The 17,701-nt window shown below is 36.7% G+C and overlaps 1 protein-coding gene across 1 annotated transcript; it reads right to left on the bottom strand.

Moving 5' to 3' along the window:
• Positions 1 to 842: 842 nt before the first annotated feature.
• LOC127093828 (uncharacterized) lies at positions 843 to 16,396 on the bottom strand. The gene is made up of 8 exons (XM_051032731.1): positions 16,292 to 16,396; positions 15,996 to 16,117; positions 8,961 to 8,971; positions 8,051 to 8,107; positions 7,808 to 7,954; positions 7,583 to 7,752; positions 6,907 to 7,497; positions 843 to 1,001 (listed from the first exon to the last, which is right to left on the bottom strand). Exons 1-8 carry the CDS (start codon positions 16,394 to 16,396, stop codon positions 843 to 845), a joined length of 1,362 nt encoding a protein of 453 aa, XP_050888688.1.
• Positions 16,397 to 17,701: the final 1,305 nt, after the last annotated feature.

Below are 17,701 nucleotides of genomic sequence, written 5' to 3'. Positions count from 1 at the left end.
GACTTTTAAAGTATTATGCCTACATACCAACAAAGTGCAATGGAGGATCAAAACCTCATAGTTCATGGTAAAAATAACAAAAGGAGTTTGTTTTGATTCATTTTTGTGGAAAAGACATTTTGTCATTTTAAGGAGAATACTTAACTAGTCACCCATAAGTATGAGAACTTTGCATCATCATGAGAAAGACTCCAACTTGGATAAGAATTAACAAGTATTCCACTAGCTCCCATAGATGGAAAATAATCATAATCAACACTATGGAGATAGGAGAATTCTAACTCAACTATGGAAATGACTCATGTCTAATGCCTTGAGGAAAAGTTTAAAAAGGAAAAGTGCACAAATGGCACAAAATGGCACAAAAAGGTTTGAATGAGTTAGGCATTTTTTAGTCTTTTGAAATTGGTCTACGTATGATTAAGATGGATTGGCATTTATTAGGAAAAGGATTTTGAAAACCACTTGACAAAAGTCAAGGTTTATTGAGAAAGTGGTTCAAGTTAAAAACAAGAAGGTTTTGAAAAAGAGAGAAGATTTTGAAAATTAAAGAAGGGGAAGGAGAAGAAGAGTCTATCCTAAAGTGGTAAAGTAAAAGCTAAAGAAGAAATATCTAACCAAAAGATAACAAGTTTAATGACATAAGTCAAGTAAGAATTTCCCTCCTTTGAATTAAGCCTCAAACAAGCAAAGTAAGCAAATAGTAATCTGTGCATCGGATGAAGCCAAAGTAATCAAGACAAGTCTTCACAGAGAAGGAACCGAGAATAGTACTTTCTTCTTATGATGTCGAGTATATTGTCGCTTAGTTATGTGTGTGCCAAGCCGTGTGGTTAAAGAAACTATTGAAGGAGCTGGATAGCAAAGAGGGTGACATTGTAACGCTCATGGTTGATAACATTTCCACTATAAACCTGGCTAAGAGCCCAATTGAACATGGGAGGAGCAAGCATATTGAGATTAAGTTTCACTACTTGAGAGAACTTATTAGTAAAGGAAGGCTGAGATCAAGATATTATAGATGTGAACACCAAGTGACCAATTTGCTGACTAAAGGAGTCACAATTGAAATGTTCAAGAGATTGAAGAAGAATACGAGAATGAGAGAATTGAAGCACTTGAATTAAGGTGGTTTGTTATGAAAATCACATAATTCAAGCGTTGTAACATGTTACTACGTTTTGGTAACCGGTTACCACTATATTATTTTTTGACTTTTGGAACAGTTGTAACCAATCACTGTGTTTTAGTAACCGATTACCACTGTGTTGAGTTTTAGTTTTAGAAACAGCTGTAACCGGGTTACAAAAAGCGATAACCAGGTTACAAAAAGCAGTAACTCAGTTACACGCAGACAATTTTAGTTTTTCTGTTTTTTCAACTAGTTACTTATATCCTAATCAATTGTACCTCGCGTGTATAATTAATGAGAATACATAATGCATATTTTCACCCTCAATTAATCTCTATAACTCTTTCCCTCTCCACACTCAATTACTCAATTTTCACCAACTTGAAAGGCTGAAAAGGCTTTTTAATGGCATGTGGTCTAGTATTTATAGTTAAATAGACTTATAAAAAAACCTAAGTCTTTTTTATTTAAATTATTTTTGTCTGGTCTGGATCCGTAGAGGTTAGATCGTAGGTCACTATTAGTTGGTATGATTTATTATCATCCCTAATTTAGTCTCATGCAAGAATAATAAAGTGTTCTTTTTTCAAAAGTAGTCTATACAAGTTAAATTAACTTATTTTGAACAAATTTTTTTTTCTTTTATTAATTACTTTTATATAGTAATTTAAACTATATACTATATCTAAACAAATAAGATGAGCACTACGTGAATGATGTGAAGTTTGATTAAATATTTATCTATCTTTGTCTAATGTTATATATTCTTTTAGTCTAGTAAATTAATGGTCAGAAATTTCATTTTTAAATTAATTAATGAATGGTAGGAATTTCATTCTTTTAGTGTATCTTTTTTTAATCAAACACTTTGAATAACTCTGTCCAACGCTTTGGTGATGTGCTTTTTCATCCCCGGGTTTGAGGTTCTTCGGCCTCATTTCTACCCTGGAGTGGGTTTCTACCTCAAGTACATTCAGGGTCCTACCTGTGGTAGATCCATCTTGACGATCGGCTTCTCTCGGACTCGGAGTGACAATTCGATATTGTTGATATTCTTTCATAAGCATGTTCGGTCTTTCCTTTGGAACATGAACTCTGAACGGCAGTTGGAGATTGCTATTGACTGATCCCTTTGCAGCTTGAGTCTGAGGTAACTTCCTTCGAGTATGCTCATCATACCTCGACTATTTAATCATGTAGTATCCATAAGATGCACCATGGTATTGGGTCAGCGTCTGACATTAACTACAAACTTGTAGTATCTTTCGACGTCGTCCTATCAAGTACCCCGGTTGTGATACGGAGTGTGGGAGCCGTCAGGTTGATTTTCATGGAAATTGCCTCCAAACTAGGGGTGGCAAAATGGATGGATTGGATGGATATGGATTGGACCGTTAATGGATGGATCAAAACAATCCATTAGTCCATTAACAATCCATTAAAACTTTTTTAAAAATATCCAATCCAATTCATCCATTAAGAATAAAATCCACCCGATCCATCAATTATCATATTTTTAGTGGATGGATATCCATCCATCCATTTTTTTTTGAAAAAAATCACTTATTTTTTTCAAAAAGTTTTTTATTTTTTTTTAATAAAACAATATCAGTTTTTTTTTTCAAAAAAAAATATACTTTTGTATTTTCGAAAAAAATAATTTAAAAATTGTTTTTTTTTATTTTCAAAAAAAAATATTTTTTTTTATATTCGTAAAAAAAAAATCGAAAATAAAATCAAATTTTGGTATTTTTCAAAAAAAATGATTTTTAAATTTTTGGAAAAAATCGATTTTTTATATTTTCAAAAAAAAAATTGATTTTTTTTCGAAAAAAATTTATTTTTTATTTTTCAAAAAAAAGTTTAATATTTGAAAAAATAAATAAATTTAAATTAGATAAAAAAATCCATTGGATCATTAAAATGTGTTGGATGGATTGGATAATCCATGCTTATAAATGGATGAATTTAATTCAATCCATTAACTTAATTTTTATGTAGGAAAATTTTACCTTGTACCCCCTACAATAAACCCCATACCCCTACAAAAATTTAAAAAATCTCATTTTACCCTTAATTGGTTTTAACCAATTTACCATTTCATTTTTACCATTCGGTTGAAAATTGCAAAAATTACACTTTCACACCCCTCGCACCGGAACTCCTGCAAAAAGACTTCCGGTATGTATTTTTCCAAACCGGAAGACTTTAGGAAAGACTTCCGGAACACAAAAAAAGCAAACCGGAACACTTAAGGAAAGAGTTCCGGTTCATATAAAAAAAAATCAAAAAAATTTGCATACCGGAACTCTTCTCCAAAGTGCGTCCAAGAAATGTGGATGTCCATTTAAAATCAGGCCGACTCCGGCGAAAGTTGGATCTGGTTGGAAGATTGATGTAAAATGTGGGTTACATAATCATGGTTTACCTGATAGATTAGAAGGTCATTCGTTTATTGGTAGGTTGACCACAGATGAGAAGCAACATGTCGCTGATTTGGCAAAGAGACATGTAGCACCCAGAAACATTTTGCTTTCCTTGCAAGACAAGTTTCCTGAGAATGTCACTCGGATTACGCAAGTATACAAGCATAAGAGTGTGATAGAAAAAGAGATAAGAGGTCCAAGGAGTGAGATACAACATTTGTTTAAGCTTATTGAGGATGCAGGATATGTGTATTGGAGTAGAAAACAGGATGACTCGGAAGTGGTGAGAGAGATATTTTGGGCACATCCTGATTCAGTTAAGTTGTTGAATATATTTCCGATTGTGTTAGTTATGGATAGCACCTACAAGACAAACAAATATAGACAACCTTTGTTTGAAATTGTTGGCATGACATCGACTGAGTTGACTTTTGCTGTTGGATTTGCGTATATGGAGTCTGAGCAAACAGAGAATTTTTGCTGGGTACTGGAGAAATTAAAAGAGTTGTTTGTGAAGAAAGACATGTGTCCACAAGTGATTTTGACAGATAGAGATCTTGCTTTGATGAAAGCAATTGAAGTTGTGTTTCCCAACTCGATTAATTTGCTATGTAGATTTCACATTAACAAAAACGTTGGTGCCAAATGCAAACAACATGTGGTGAATGACCTGCAAAAGACGATAGACACATTATGGATGGAAGTTGTCTGGGCTAGTGATGAGGTTGAGTATGGCCAGCGGTTGCATCAACTTGAGCAAGCATGTGTTGATTATAGTGGATTTATTAATTATGTGAAAGACACATGGTTGACTCCACATAGGCATAGATTTGTTGGAGCATGGATTAATCGAGTCCTACATTTGGGTAACACAACGACTAATCGGTACGTCTTATAATTTTGTATGTGTTATTTTTATATCTGATATTATTTTTATGTTTTTTTATGTGTTATTTTGAATATCTGATATTTTTAATATTTGATATTTTCAATATCTAATGGTATTTTTTATATCTGATATTTTTAGGGTTGAATCTGCTCATTGGAAGTTAAAGCAGATGTTAGGAAACAGTATAGGTGACATGGTCAAATGTTGGGAAGCCATGAATAACAACTTGAGGTTACAACTGGGAAACATTAGAGCTTCATTTCAAAAGAGTTTTTACGAAGTTGAGCACGCGCACGTAAGTCCCTTTTATGGTTATTTGCGTGGTTCGGTATCTCGAGCTGCTTTGAGACGTATTGCTGAAGAGTTATTGAGAGTTGATTATGTTGGAACTAACAGGCAAATATGTGGTTGTACTCTTAGAACATCTTATGGGTTACCTTGTGCTTGTGAGTTAGGAAGATACAGAGTAGGTGGTATACCGATACCCATTGATGCTGTTCATGTTCATTGGAGGAAACTAACTATGGAAGTTGAGTTAGAGATAGGTGAAGATGATGGATCAGAGGTGGATATGACGGCTGCAATGGATGAGTTGTGGAGACAATTTAGGTCATTAGATGTTATTGGGAAAAGGGCATTAAGGAGTAGGGTATGTGAACTAGCATACCCAACAATGACAACATTGTGTCCACCACCTGAGAAAATAAAAACCAAAGGAGGAGTGAAGAAGAAAGGGAAAAAACCAGCAGATTATGATGTTTATAGGGACCCTTCGTATCATGAGTATGTTGATAAGGCATCTCAATCTTCACAAAGGCAATCTCAACCATCACAGACTTCGAAGAAGATCAAATTATCAAAGAAGCAACCACAATTCATTGTTCAATTTCCTAATCATATTAGGTCATACATTGAAGATGTAGTTAATGTTGAATCAGATGGTAATTGTGGATTTAGAGTCATTGCATCATTGCATGGATATGGTGAGGATGGTTGGTCAATGGTTCGCAGAGAGTTGGGGTTGGAATTAATAGACTAGGATAGGTCAACTTTGTATGACAAGTTATTTTCTAATCGGTTGTCAGCTGTGAGAGAATCTTTGATGATAGAATCGTTTGGTTCACAGCCACCTGAAAAATGGATGAGTCTACCAGATATGGGTTACTTGATAGCGAATCGTTATAATGTTGTACTTGTCTGTTTAGGCAATCCGTGCATCACTTTCTTTCCGATGACAAGTTCACATTCACCAAATGTCTCTATTTATTGCATTGGTTTTGTTAACCAGAATCATTGGGTTCAGGTACGTATTTATATGTCTAAATATTTTATTTATTTCAGTTAATATTTTATGTTATATGACTTAATCTTTTAATTATTTTACTTTATCATGTTAACATGAAAGAGGGGTTTCCATTGCCACCGGTCACATTAGATTGGAAGAAATTTCGTTCTCATATAGCAACTATTTGGATGCTAGGATTTGCAGGACGTATGCAACATTGGCAATTACTTACACATGTATTAGCATGATTATGTAATCAAAACATAAATATGTAATCAAAACATGAAATCTATATTATTATGTCTATTATATTCAAAGCTTAATACATATAATCAATGTGAACGAGAAATATGCAAAGCTTCAAATAAATCAGAAAACTGTGGATCTTCCTCTTCAGCATTAACCTGTCTCAGATAGCGACGAATCAATGTAGATACACGAGTCCAATCAGGATCAGATGGCCCGGCGTCATATACAGGAACGGGTACCTCTCTAGGAGCGTCACGATGGGGAGGGACCAACCGTGGATGGGAAACACGATAATACCACTCCAGATAACCGTCTTCTACCTCAGATGGAGTGGTGGCCACAGAAGATGAACCGATCACATCGACAACACTCTGATGGTAACTGATCCAATCAACATCAATATCCGTCGCCATCATACAATCCAGAGGTGGGGATGGAACATACTGCCTATACCCGAACTGACGTAAACATCTATCAGGCAAGTATGGAACAACTGTTTCACCCCACTTCAAACAGCCCCTGTAAAGAGATATCTCATCAAATACACGCCATGCTCTATGATCCTCAAATGGTCGCCAGATGACGTCGGTAGGTGTCAGCTCGTCCAAAATAGGTCGTAAATCTCGACCTTCAGGACTCCCTGTCTATACGACCATCTCATCGCTCGGGGAAGACCACAGTTTCCAGCAGGACTCCAATTCTCCCCTCTTTTTCCAACAGTTGGAAAATACTCGTGAATCCAACACTGTTACAAAATAAAAACATAATAAATAAAACAAATTAAGTTACAATATTTTATAAAATGAATCCAACACTTAATTAACAAAATTAAATTATATACCTGTAGGAGAGTAGGATATCCACCTAGCTGTTTGCAACTGTACATGGACGCATCTCCAAGATATCGGTAGAGGGTAACTAGTGCAGCTGCTCCCCAACTATATCCTGAACATTTATCCAAGTCCCTAAACAGGAGGAGGTATCGTGCCTCTACAAGTGTAAAGGTCTTATCAGCAAATATGGTGGAACCCACCAACATCAATAGATATGCTCTAGTCGCATATGCCCAGCTGGAAGCAGCCCTATGATGTACGAATATATCATATAACCACTCCAACTTGTAATACGACCCCCTGCAGCTCCGAACATGTGACTGTGCCTGACCCTGTGACACTCCTAGGTAGTCAACAGCAAGTTCAACAGCTAGCTCTTCAGTCACATCCTGAGGACTCCAAAAGATACCCCTAATGGGCAAGTGAAGTAGACATGCGACATCATCTAAAGTAATGCTCATTTCACCAAACGGCATGTGAAATGAAGATGTCTCTAGATGCCATCTTTCCACAAATGCAGAGACAAGATTTGTGTCTATCTTGTTCAGACTCATTCTCTGCAGTGAAGCTAAACCGGATCTAGATACCCAACTCTCCATCTGTGGTGGAAGAGCCAATGGAACCCTAGAAGTCAACTTCAGTCCATGTCCGACAACCTTCAACTCTTTCTTTGGTCCTCTTTCCTAAAAACAATTAAAACACATATTAGAAAACAAATTATAAAATATTCAACTATTATTCATTTTCAAATATAGCCCATTTACTTACCTCACCGAACCATATATGTCGAGCAACATGATGCTCGTACTTCACCAAAAGAGACGTATCGTACGGCCCTCCTGGATATCCAGTCGGCTCAGCTGCAGCTGCAGATGAAGATGCACCCCGGTCTAACGTGCGGACTGGAATCTGGCCATCTGCACCTCTTCTTCGAACCACTGCAAAAATAATGTTAAAAAAAATAATTAAAAAAAAAAAAAAAAAAAAACATACCGGAACACTTCCAAGAAGAGTTCCGGTTAGCAAAAAAAACAAAAAGCCTTCCGGAACACTTTCTTAAAGAGTTCCGGTATACATCAACCAAACCGGAAGTCTTGAAGAAAGTGTTCCGGTATACAAGTATACAAACCGGAAGACTTTCTAAAAGAATTCCGGTTCAGTGTCCATTATAGACAACAAACCGGAACTCTTTAGAGAAGTGTTCCGGTATACAAATATCCAAACCGGAAGACTTACTCTTAAGTGTTCCGGTATACAGTGCAAAAACGCCAAATATTTGTCTTCTCCGGAAGTCTTTAACGAAAATGGTAAAAAAATTTTGAAAGGGAAAATATACCCTATTTATATGAGGGTATTTTGGTCAAAAAAAATTTAATGTAGGGGTATGGGTACAATTGTAGGGGTATAGGGTAAAATTTTCTTTATGTAGTGGATGGATGAGATGGATTTTTTGATGGATGGATTTTGTCATAATGGATCCAATTGCCACCCCTACTCCAAACCCCAACGCAACTCTAGATCTAGATCTGAAATCCTTAGTTATGATATTATGCGGATTTCTCGAAGGAATCTTAGATTTTAACAGCAAGATTGAGGAGGAAAGGATGACTAACGGAGATCTCAATGTTCACTTCTGAGTGCTCTCGATTCTGAGATCTAAAGAAGTTGTGAGCGATGAAACTGAAATGCGATGTGATTCGTGAAGATATTTGGAATCGAAAGTTGAATGCTATTCAAATTCTTTATTCTAAGAAGGTTACGAACGGGTGAATCGGAAATTGAATCTGAACACGTGAAAATCGTAGGAGTCAAAAGTCGATTACCACACACGACAACATTGTTCTGTTGGAAAACCATAAATGATTGTTCCAACTTCATGAAGGAATCAAAAATGATGATTGTTCCAACTTCATGAAGGAATCAAAAATGTTGAGAGGTGGATAACGGTTGATCTCGAACGGTGGCTCCGATCTCCTTTACGATGGCGCAAGATAGACCTGCAAGGTTAGCACTTCAACGTCCAAATCAGTTCAAGATTCAAGATGAATAAAATGAAATTGGAGATCAAAGATTGTGTACTTTTTCATATCATGTGAACTGCTTATATATTTTGGATCGAGTAGAGTGACTTTGAGATTGATCGTACCTTTGGTCAATCTATAACAATAAGTAAAGAAAAAAAAGGATAATAAGTACCGAAAATACTTACGAATTTATAAATAAATCAAATTTATAAAATTTAATATAATAATAAATACTACATTTTTTTATTTATATTCATTTTAGTAGATTAGTTTAATAGATCTAAATGACTTATTGTAATAAACTTTTAAAAAATTTATTAAAAAAAAATCTTTGCCGATGTAAGAATACAAAACAAACTTGAGATAGTGTGTGCCTGATGTAAGTTAGGCAATAGATCTTTGCCGATCACAGTTAAGTCTGGTCTATTCTCATTTCTAATAATCATATACAATGAGAAACTTGCGATAATGTGTATGAACAATTAGGTTGTTAGTGGAAGGCGTGGGCTAGATGGGAACACAAATGGGGTCAATGAGCAAGATCATTGTTGAATTCAGTCATTGATCTAATAGGAATAATAATTGCCATAAAAAGTGTTTCCTGGTGGCCGTGGAAACATACAACATTTTGTGGTTGGTGATTGGACATTGATGGATCAAAAAAGTTTGCAGTAATGTTGATCATGTAGACTAGACAGTGTATTATGAGTGGTTTTACTACTCTGCCAATTGATTAAGACTATGACAAGGGGGTTATATGCGATTGTGTATCTTTGAAAGGCATAGAGTTTATTCAATAATGAGAATAACTTAATTGGTTTAGTTTAGTTGAGTGTGTTTGATTTTAATTATGAAGAAAAAAAATTGATGGAGAATTAATTTTAACATATGGATTATTCAAAAGAAGATTTGATTTTGTTTTTAAAATCAATTATATTTAAAGTTATGATTTGTATTTTTTAAGTTTAAATGCCATTTTGATATTGAAATTTATTATTCAATTCCTTTTTATATAAATATATCTAACTCATACATCAATTTACATTCAACTTATTTTTAATCAGAATTAATTTAACAAAAATTTTTTGTTCCCGTCTGAGCCAACGGATAAGACTAATGGCCCAATGAGGTCATTGGCGCACAATGAAGTCATCAAATCAAGAGGAAACTTCAACGGACATAAACCTCCAAGGAGAGGTGTCTCGAGGGTGAAGGTTCTAGGTACATAAACTGTAGAAGGCGACTATAAAAGAAAAAAAGGAGACCTTGGCTTAACCTCTGGTACACACTCTCTAACCCTAAATACCTGTTATTATCGAATGAAGCTGACTTGGACATCATGGTATTTGCAGGTATCTCCCATACACTGGACTTGAGCATAAGATACAAATTGAAAACCATAATACACCATGAGATCTATGCTTTCTTCTACACTTGTGAGCATGTTAGGTTTTTGCAAGATCATTGGATTTGGCACTGCCCGTGGAAAATGTTCATCGGTGTTTCTTTTCTTTTCCTTCAAGCCCATATGGTGCATTATGGAAAAAAGAAACCCTCCACGGAGTTCTTTCCACAGACTCTCGGCGCAAGCACATGAGAATGACCTAAGGAGTCACTCTAAGACGATGAAGGCGAAGAGAATAAATATGATTCTACTCTACTCTCTTTACCCATACTTTGATTGAATTCTCAACCAATAGAACAACTTCCACATTGTAATTTTTGTCTACGGGAAGCGGTGTACAATTTAGGAAGATCTACCCATAAAATTTTCAATCAAGTACAAAGCAAATACATAGATCCAATCCCTCGCCATATAAGGTGGTTCTCCCCACTAGGACGAAGCGATATGTTTTCCGTAGTGAAAAAACGTAGGAAAATTCAAAGGGAATAACATATAAGAGGTTATTGACAAAAAAGAGAACACCTCTATTATTTTGTCACACCACACTAGTTAACATCTTACAGAATCATCGCATACTCATTTTAGTAAGAGGGACGATGGCAGGTGAAAACACTTGATGCATGGTGTCATACCCCAAAATTTACTCTACCCATTTATAATTTTCATCTGGTTCATGTCCCTAATTCATGTGCATACATTCATACTTAATTAGTTCATTTACATTAGCATTATTCAAAAGAAGAGGGCAAGCATTATGGATTCAAGGTGTGGTTGCTTATACTTGATGAAAGCTAGGGTTTTCCAAGTCTATCTAGGGTGTGCTCAACCAATTCTATAAAACCATATTTCCTGGGTTTTTTAGCATTATTGATCCTTATGTGTTGCATTTAGGGTTGAGGATTCATTAATATCATTTGGTCAACCATAAGGGACTCGTTTGCTTGATCAAGTTCCTTTATAGGGTGATCATCTCGGTCATTGCATTTATTTGATTTGGATTGAGGTTCATTCATTCAAGTCCATGGTTCATAAACCTTTCATTCTAATACAAAGTTTAATTCATTGTCCAAATCCATTTTCCATTTCAAAAACCATCAATCCATTGCATTACACAATTTTCATTTCATTACATCATTATATCATAAGTCTTTAGATAAAATCATTCTATACAAAAAAAAAATATTTTTAACCTAGGTTGACTTTTGATCAACTGTTGACTTTTTGCTCAAACAGTTGACCAAAGTCAACTGACTAAATCCTAGACCTAACCCCTACCTATTTCTATTCATCTTCACCATGCTAAGCAGTTCTCTTTACCTTCACCATGTTACTTCAAATGCAAGTCAAGTAAATAGCATGTTCAATCCTTCCATCATGGGTGCATCATCCTGCAAAACCATTCCAAGCAATACATCATCCTTAACAATCCAACAAGTCATGCCATACATGTTATCACAACCACAAATAACCTAACATCTAGCATCCAATTAACAACTAACATCGAGTAGTTCATCCAATTCTAACATGGCTTGAACTTCACATTCATAACTAGCATTAGCATTCATAATTGCCCTAATCGCTTCACTGATTAATTAACTATAAAAAATCTTTTTCATTAAACACAACAACCCCTAACTGCTTCATAAACATATTAACAGTAAATTCATAACATTATAATTCACATCATAGTAAGTTCATATTTTGAATCCATATTTTGACAAAGATTCAAGCATCGAAACAAGATAGCAGTAGCAGTTCACAACAGGCCATTATTGTAAAACCATTTGTTCATTTCAACTGACATATCATTCTAACCTAGCTTGCATACTACTCTTTAACAATTAACAAAAATGCACAACTAACATCGCCCCTAATTTTCTAACATTAATCTAACATTGGTATAACATTCACTTAACAGAGGCATCACTAATCAACATAATAACTTTTTAACATTCATAATAAATTTTTAATTACTAACACTCTATAAGCTATGTTGTTAGTAGAGTACCCAAGGAAGATTACTTCATCACTCTTGGGATCCATCTTTCTTCTTTGTTCACAATCTCCAAAGATGTATCACTTTCTCCCAAAGACATGGAAGTACTTGACATTTAGATATCTCTTTTTCCATAACCCATATTGAGTTTCTTTATTTCCATAACTGATGGTAACTCTATTATGAATGTGGAAGGTGTAAGACCCCAATTTTGGGCCCTAAGATCCCTCATGGCCCATATCATTCATATCATAACCTCAAGGATCATTGCTTGCCTTTGTCCCCTCCTAGTGGGTTGGTTTGCCTTGTGGTTTGTTTCTTGATCACCAAGCATACTTTGCATTTGTATATTCTTGCTGTCATATGTTTATCATTCAAAAAGTACAAAAATATTGCCAGTCTAACCTTGTTGCTTGCAGTGGAAGCAATCATCAGAAATTAGGTCAAAGATGGTCAACAGTCAGTCAAAGCAATGGATGATGGCCATTCTTGCAGAATTTGGGCATCATGATCATTAATCAAAGGTTCATACATCTTGAGACATCATTTGAAGTCAAGGTCTCAAGGAATTAGGGTTTGGAATTCATCAGAAGTGGTTCAATCAGTCCAAAACCCTAGAAAAGTCAAACTCGGTCAACAGTTGATTTAATCAAGATTTGATGGATAGAATTGATCTGAAAGGGTTCATTCATGCTTGTATAAGTCTCATCTATCATGTTCAACCTCATCATGGAAGAAAATCAAGTCAATCAGAAAATTTTCCAGAAATAGAAAGTGGACCTGTAATTTCAACTGCCAAAAATGGAAACTTCTTGATCTTAAACTTACATCATGATACAAGCTCCAAATGAATTTTTGCCCAACATGAAAGTTGAAGATCTTGTTCTCCCATTTTCAAAAAGTCCAAGAACATCAAAATCCCATGTGTGGTTGTCAAGATATGATCAAATTAGTTTCATCAATTTTTGAACTTCAACAAGCCATATCTCTCAAACCATAAGGCCAAATTTGGTGGGGTTTTTTCCTACAAACCACATTTTTCATCCTCTTTCCAAAAATATATATTTCATGACCTAAAACCTTGCCAATCAAAATGGCATTTTTGGACCTTTTGCATTTAAATTCAAAGTTTGACCAAACTTTGACTTTTTGATTTATGGACTTTTTCATCATTTTGCCAATTGGGAAATGTTTCACATCCTATTTGAAACTTGCTCAAAGTCTTAAACCACCATCATTTCACCCTTATGCCATCATTTTTGGACAAAATGCAAAATTGACAAAATTGGCAAGAAGCTTCACATAAGTAAAACCAGTACAGCATTTTCTGTACAACCAAAAACAGCATTTGGGTGGTCCATGACAGCCTGTCCAAGCCCAAATTCGACCAGCCTTCCACCCTCCTTTTCACTTGTGCACACAATGGACAAATATGCAAATGATGCATTTTAAGCAATACAAAGTTGGCAATTAAAAGAGCAGACTTCAAAACAGCATTTGGTAAGGTCCTTCTGCAGCATAACCAAGCCCAATTCGTGGCCAATTGCACCTCCACTTACACTTATGCAAAGATTAGCAAATTTGCATTTTGTGCTCAAAAGACAAAATCAGTTTAGCTTTTGATTAAGCAGGTTTAAACAGCACATATAAACCTTTTTTCTGACACTTTCAAAACCCTAGTAGCAGCTGCAGACCTGAGAAAATCTCTTTGTCTCCTCTCTTGCATTCTGGCCATATTACTCTTCTTGCCCACAAGCTCTAAAAACTCGAGTACCCTTTCTCGTTTTCATTATACAGTCAACATGGTGAGCTCAATTCCAGCATGAAATATCAACTGTAATGGCCCATCTGGTTCTGTCTTCCCAAAGCTCCTTCCATGGTACATCTCGAGTGGAGCTCTCCTAGAGACTGTTAAGCTAAAACTCAGTGATCATTCATCCAAGCAAACTCCCTTGAACATCTGTTGCAGCCTTTCGAGACCAAACAACACTGGTGTAGCACCTCAAATTTGCACCTATCATTATGCATACATTTTCATAATAGGTCATAGCATATCATGATCCATTGCATAGCATTTGCATTGTCCCTCAGTTGCCTCAAGAGCAAGCAATCAGAAATTAGGTCAAACTAATCTCCTGATCAGTCAACCAAGCAAGCAAAGGAATTTTTCATTGAACCAAGGCCTTGGGGTTTGTCCAACAAGTTCACATGACTTGGGGATCCATTTGAAGTATTTTGGTCAAGGATTGAAGGCTCAGAGGTCATCAGTTCATACACAGACAGTCAAAAGTCAAAGAAAGTCAACTGTCAGTCAAAGCAGTGGATGGTGGTCATTCTTGTGGAATTTGGGCACCATGGTTAATAATCAAGAGTTCATATAACTTGGGACATCATTTGAAGTCAAATTCTCAAGGAATTAGGGTTTGGAATTCATCAGTCAATGCATAATCAGTCAGAAACCCTAATAGTCAACTGTTGGTCAACTGTCCATTTAATCAGAGATTTGATGATTGGAATTGGTTTGTGGGAGTTCATTCATGTCCAAATAGTCATCATATATCATGCCAAACACCATCATGGAAGAATTTGAAGCCAGATCATGAATTTCCCAAAACGGAAACTGGGCCTGTAACTGAAACTTACCAAAAATGGAAAGTTTTGATCCTCAAACTTACATTGTGATAAAAGCCTCAAATGAATTTTTGCCCAACATGAAAGTTTAAGATCTTGTTCTCCCATTTCCAAAAAGTCCTAGAACTCTCAATTCCCATGTATGGTTGGCAAGTTATGATCGAATCGATTTTAGAAAATCTTGAACTTCAAAGGGCCATATCTCCCAAACCGTTTGGCCAAATTTGGTGGGGTTTTTTCCTACAAACCACATTTTTCATCCTCTTTCCAAAAATATAAATTTCATGACCTGAAACCTTACCAATCAAAATGGCATTTTTGGACCTTTTTCATTTAAATTCAAAGTTTGACCAAGAGTTGACTTTTTGACTCAAGCATTTTTTCAACATTTGGCCAATTGGAACAGCTCATAAATATCATTTTAAGTGTGTTTGCAAGGCCAAATTATGCAGAACATGTGAATCTTGTTTGGTTGCTTGAATTATAAGAAAGGTACAAATGCACCATACTTGTCCATGCCTTGCCTTGTACCTCAAGAGGACAGCAATTATGCAGCATTCTTGATCACTTTTCTGTCATGTTGAGACCTCCTCATGCAGCCAAACAACCAACAAGTACACATGGCCATGTTTGTTTACTTGAATTTTGGAAAATGAGTACAAAACAAACATTCATCCATGCTGCCACCCATACTTTTAACAATGCTTTGCACTGTCCCATAGCAGAACCTTTCCCCCCATTTTTTTTCTGTCATGAGGCAAGCATTAGAAGCAACAAAACAACATGATTTTCTGTCAAAAAAACCAGATTAGTAACTCCTAACAGCAGATGGAAAAGAGCTGTCAAGAGCATCCAAAAGCATGGGCCTTGCCATGCCTGGTACTGCTCACAGCAGACCAAGGCCTTAACTTGCTGGCACTGATAGCAGCAATGGAAATAACACAAAACCACTTGGCCATTTCCTAAAAGAAGCATCCTAACTGCCCTTACCCTGCGACCGGGCACATGTTCTCTTCACCATTTTTTGTTCTGCTATGAGAAACAGCTAACCACCTCCCTGCAGAAAACCCTAGCAGAACACAACCTTCACTCACTCCTTCATTCTCAACCTCACCTTGCCCTCACCTGGCAGCTTGCATCTCAAAACCAAACCAACATGACAAACTCAACCTTGCCTTGCCTTTGTCCATCTCAGTTTTCTCATTAACAAATCTTGCCTTGCCAACAAATAGCTGGCCACCACCATACTGCAGCAACAGCAGTAGAAAAAGTTGCCTGAGCCTTGCCTTTCCTGAGAAACTACAGCAGCCACAGACCAAAACATCCATTCTCCTCTCATCTTGCATTTTTGCACAAAGGGAGTTCTGAGCAAAACATCAAAAGACCCTTGAACAAACCTTGATTGTTCTTCATTTAAACACATTTCTGAGCTCATTTCCACCATCAAAACCTTGCTGCAACAGCTCTTTTTCACTCTGCTTTTCATCAAGCTCAAAAATGGCAAATCGTGATTCATCCAACTCCATGCATCCTTGAGCTAAAGTCATCCAACCATTCATCCTTTCCAAGCATTTGAGGCATCTGTCTCGAGTTGTAACTACCAAAACAACACTGCACATCAGTTTTCTTAAAAATCAAGTGCTTTAGTTGCTTAGTTCCTTGTGAACTTTTTGCTTTGCTTTGCTTGTATAAGCAATTTGCATTGAGGTATGTCTCTTTTACTTCATGTAGTCTGGAAGACCTGGCCTGTTACTTGGCCAGGCAACTGTCTGAAGTCCTCCTTAAGAGGCAATGTTTGTGGATGTTTAACTTTGTCCTTGCATAGAGTCAAAGTCCTCCTAAGTGAAGAGGCAATTGGTGGAAGGTAGGGATATGCAATCTATCCCCCACTATTCAGTGTGTCATCTGCCTTGCTCACACCACTGTGTTGATGCATTGCAGATACAAACCCAAGATCTTGTACAACTGTACAGTTGAGTCAGTTTTAATGTGTAGAAGGGTTCCCACTTTCTGAACCCACACATTCTTGTCTTGAGCTCTCCCAGGCCAGGGATAAGAGCTGTGAGGTCTCATCCTCACTTCATCCTTTCATCTGCTTCACCTTAGCCCCTCAATGGCAAGGTTAAGAGCACACTCACCCCATTCCAGAGGTTTGTTTGTTGAGGTTGATATGACCCCTCGACTAAAACCTAACCCTTGTGTGAGCCTCTTGTATGTATATAGTGTGTGCTATCTGTGATTGTGTTTGCTTGCTTTGCCTCTTAGGGTTAGCTTAGACTTGCTTCCTGTGCAAGATAGGTTGTGCTTGACTTGCTTCCTGTGCAAGTTAGGTGTGTGTGTGGCTTGCTTCCTGTGCAAGCCATGCTTAGGGTAGGTTGGCCCTTGTGCCATTTAGCTAGAAACCATAACTTAGGGTTGATTTTGCATGACAACATCTAGGCTCGAGTCGTAGTCTCCCTAGAGTTGTGTCTCCCTCTATTATCTGGTTAGGCTAGATCCTTTATCCCTGCGTAGGGGAACTACATCGCCCTGATCTTCATACCAGATGAAGTATGTAGGCAGGAGATTGAGCTGATCTTTCCGGGCGCCCTTTTTCTTTTTTTGTGTTGTCTGACCTTTGCTAGGCTCGAGTCCGTGACTCCTTAGCATTTGCTGTCTGTCTTGTTTGTGTGTGTTTGACAGTTATAGGCTGAGTCCCCGACTCCCTATCTATCTGTTGTGTTGTTTAGGTTCGGATGTCAATGTAAGTCCAGTGATTGGCATTTGGGCTCCACGTTTGCCTCTTTGCGTGTGTCTAGGTTCGGATGCTGACATAAGTCCAGTGATTGGCA

Source organism: Lathyrus oleraceus, chromosome 6 (genome assembly GCF_024323335.1).
Source record: "Lathyrus oleraceus cultivar Zhongwan6 chromosome 6, CAAS_Psat_ZW6_1.0, whole genome shotgun sequence".
Taxonomy (NCBI): domain Eukaryota; kingdom Viridiplantae; phylum Streptophyta; class Magnoliopsida; order Fabales; family Fabaceae; genus Lathyrus; species Lathyrus oleraceus.
This window is presented reverse-complemented; position numbering and strand designations above follow the sequence as displayed.

What these genes read in the sequence shown, in the direction of transcription:
- LOC127093828 (XM_051032731.1), bottom strand. Translation starts at nt 16,396, where the DNA reads ATGGAGTTGGATGAATCACGATTTGCCATTTTTGAGCTTGATGAAAAG. An exon ending in GTATACCGGAACACTTAAGA is followed by an intron (nt 7,955 to 8,050) that starts GTAAGTCTTCCG and finishes GAATTCTTTTAG; the next exon opens with AAAGTCTTCCGGTTTGTATA. An exon ending in GACATATATGGTTCGGTGAG is followed by an intron (nt 7,498 to 7,582) that starts GTAAGTAAATGG and finishes AATTGTTTTTAG; the next exon opens with GAAAGAGGACCAAAGAAAGA.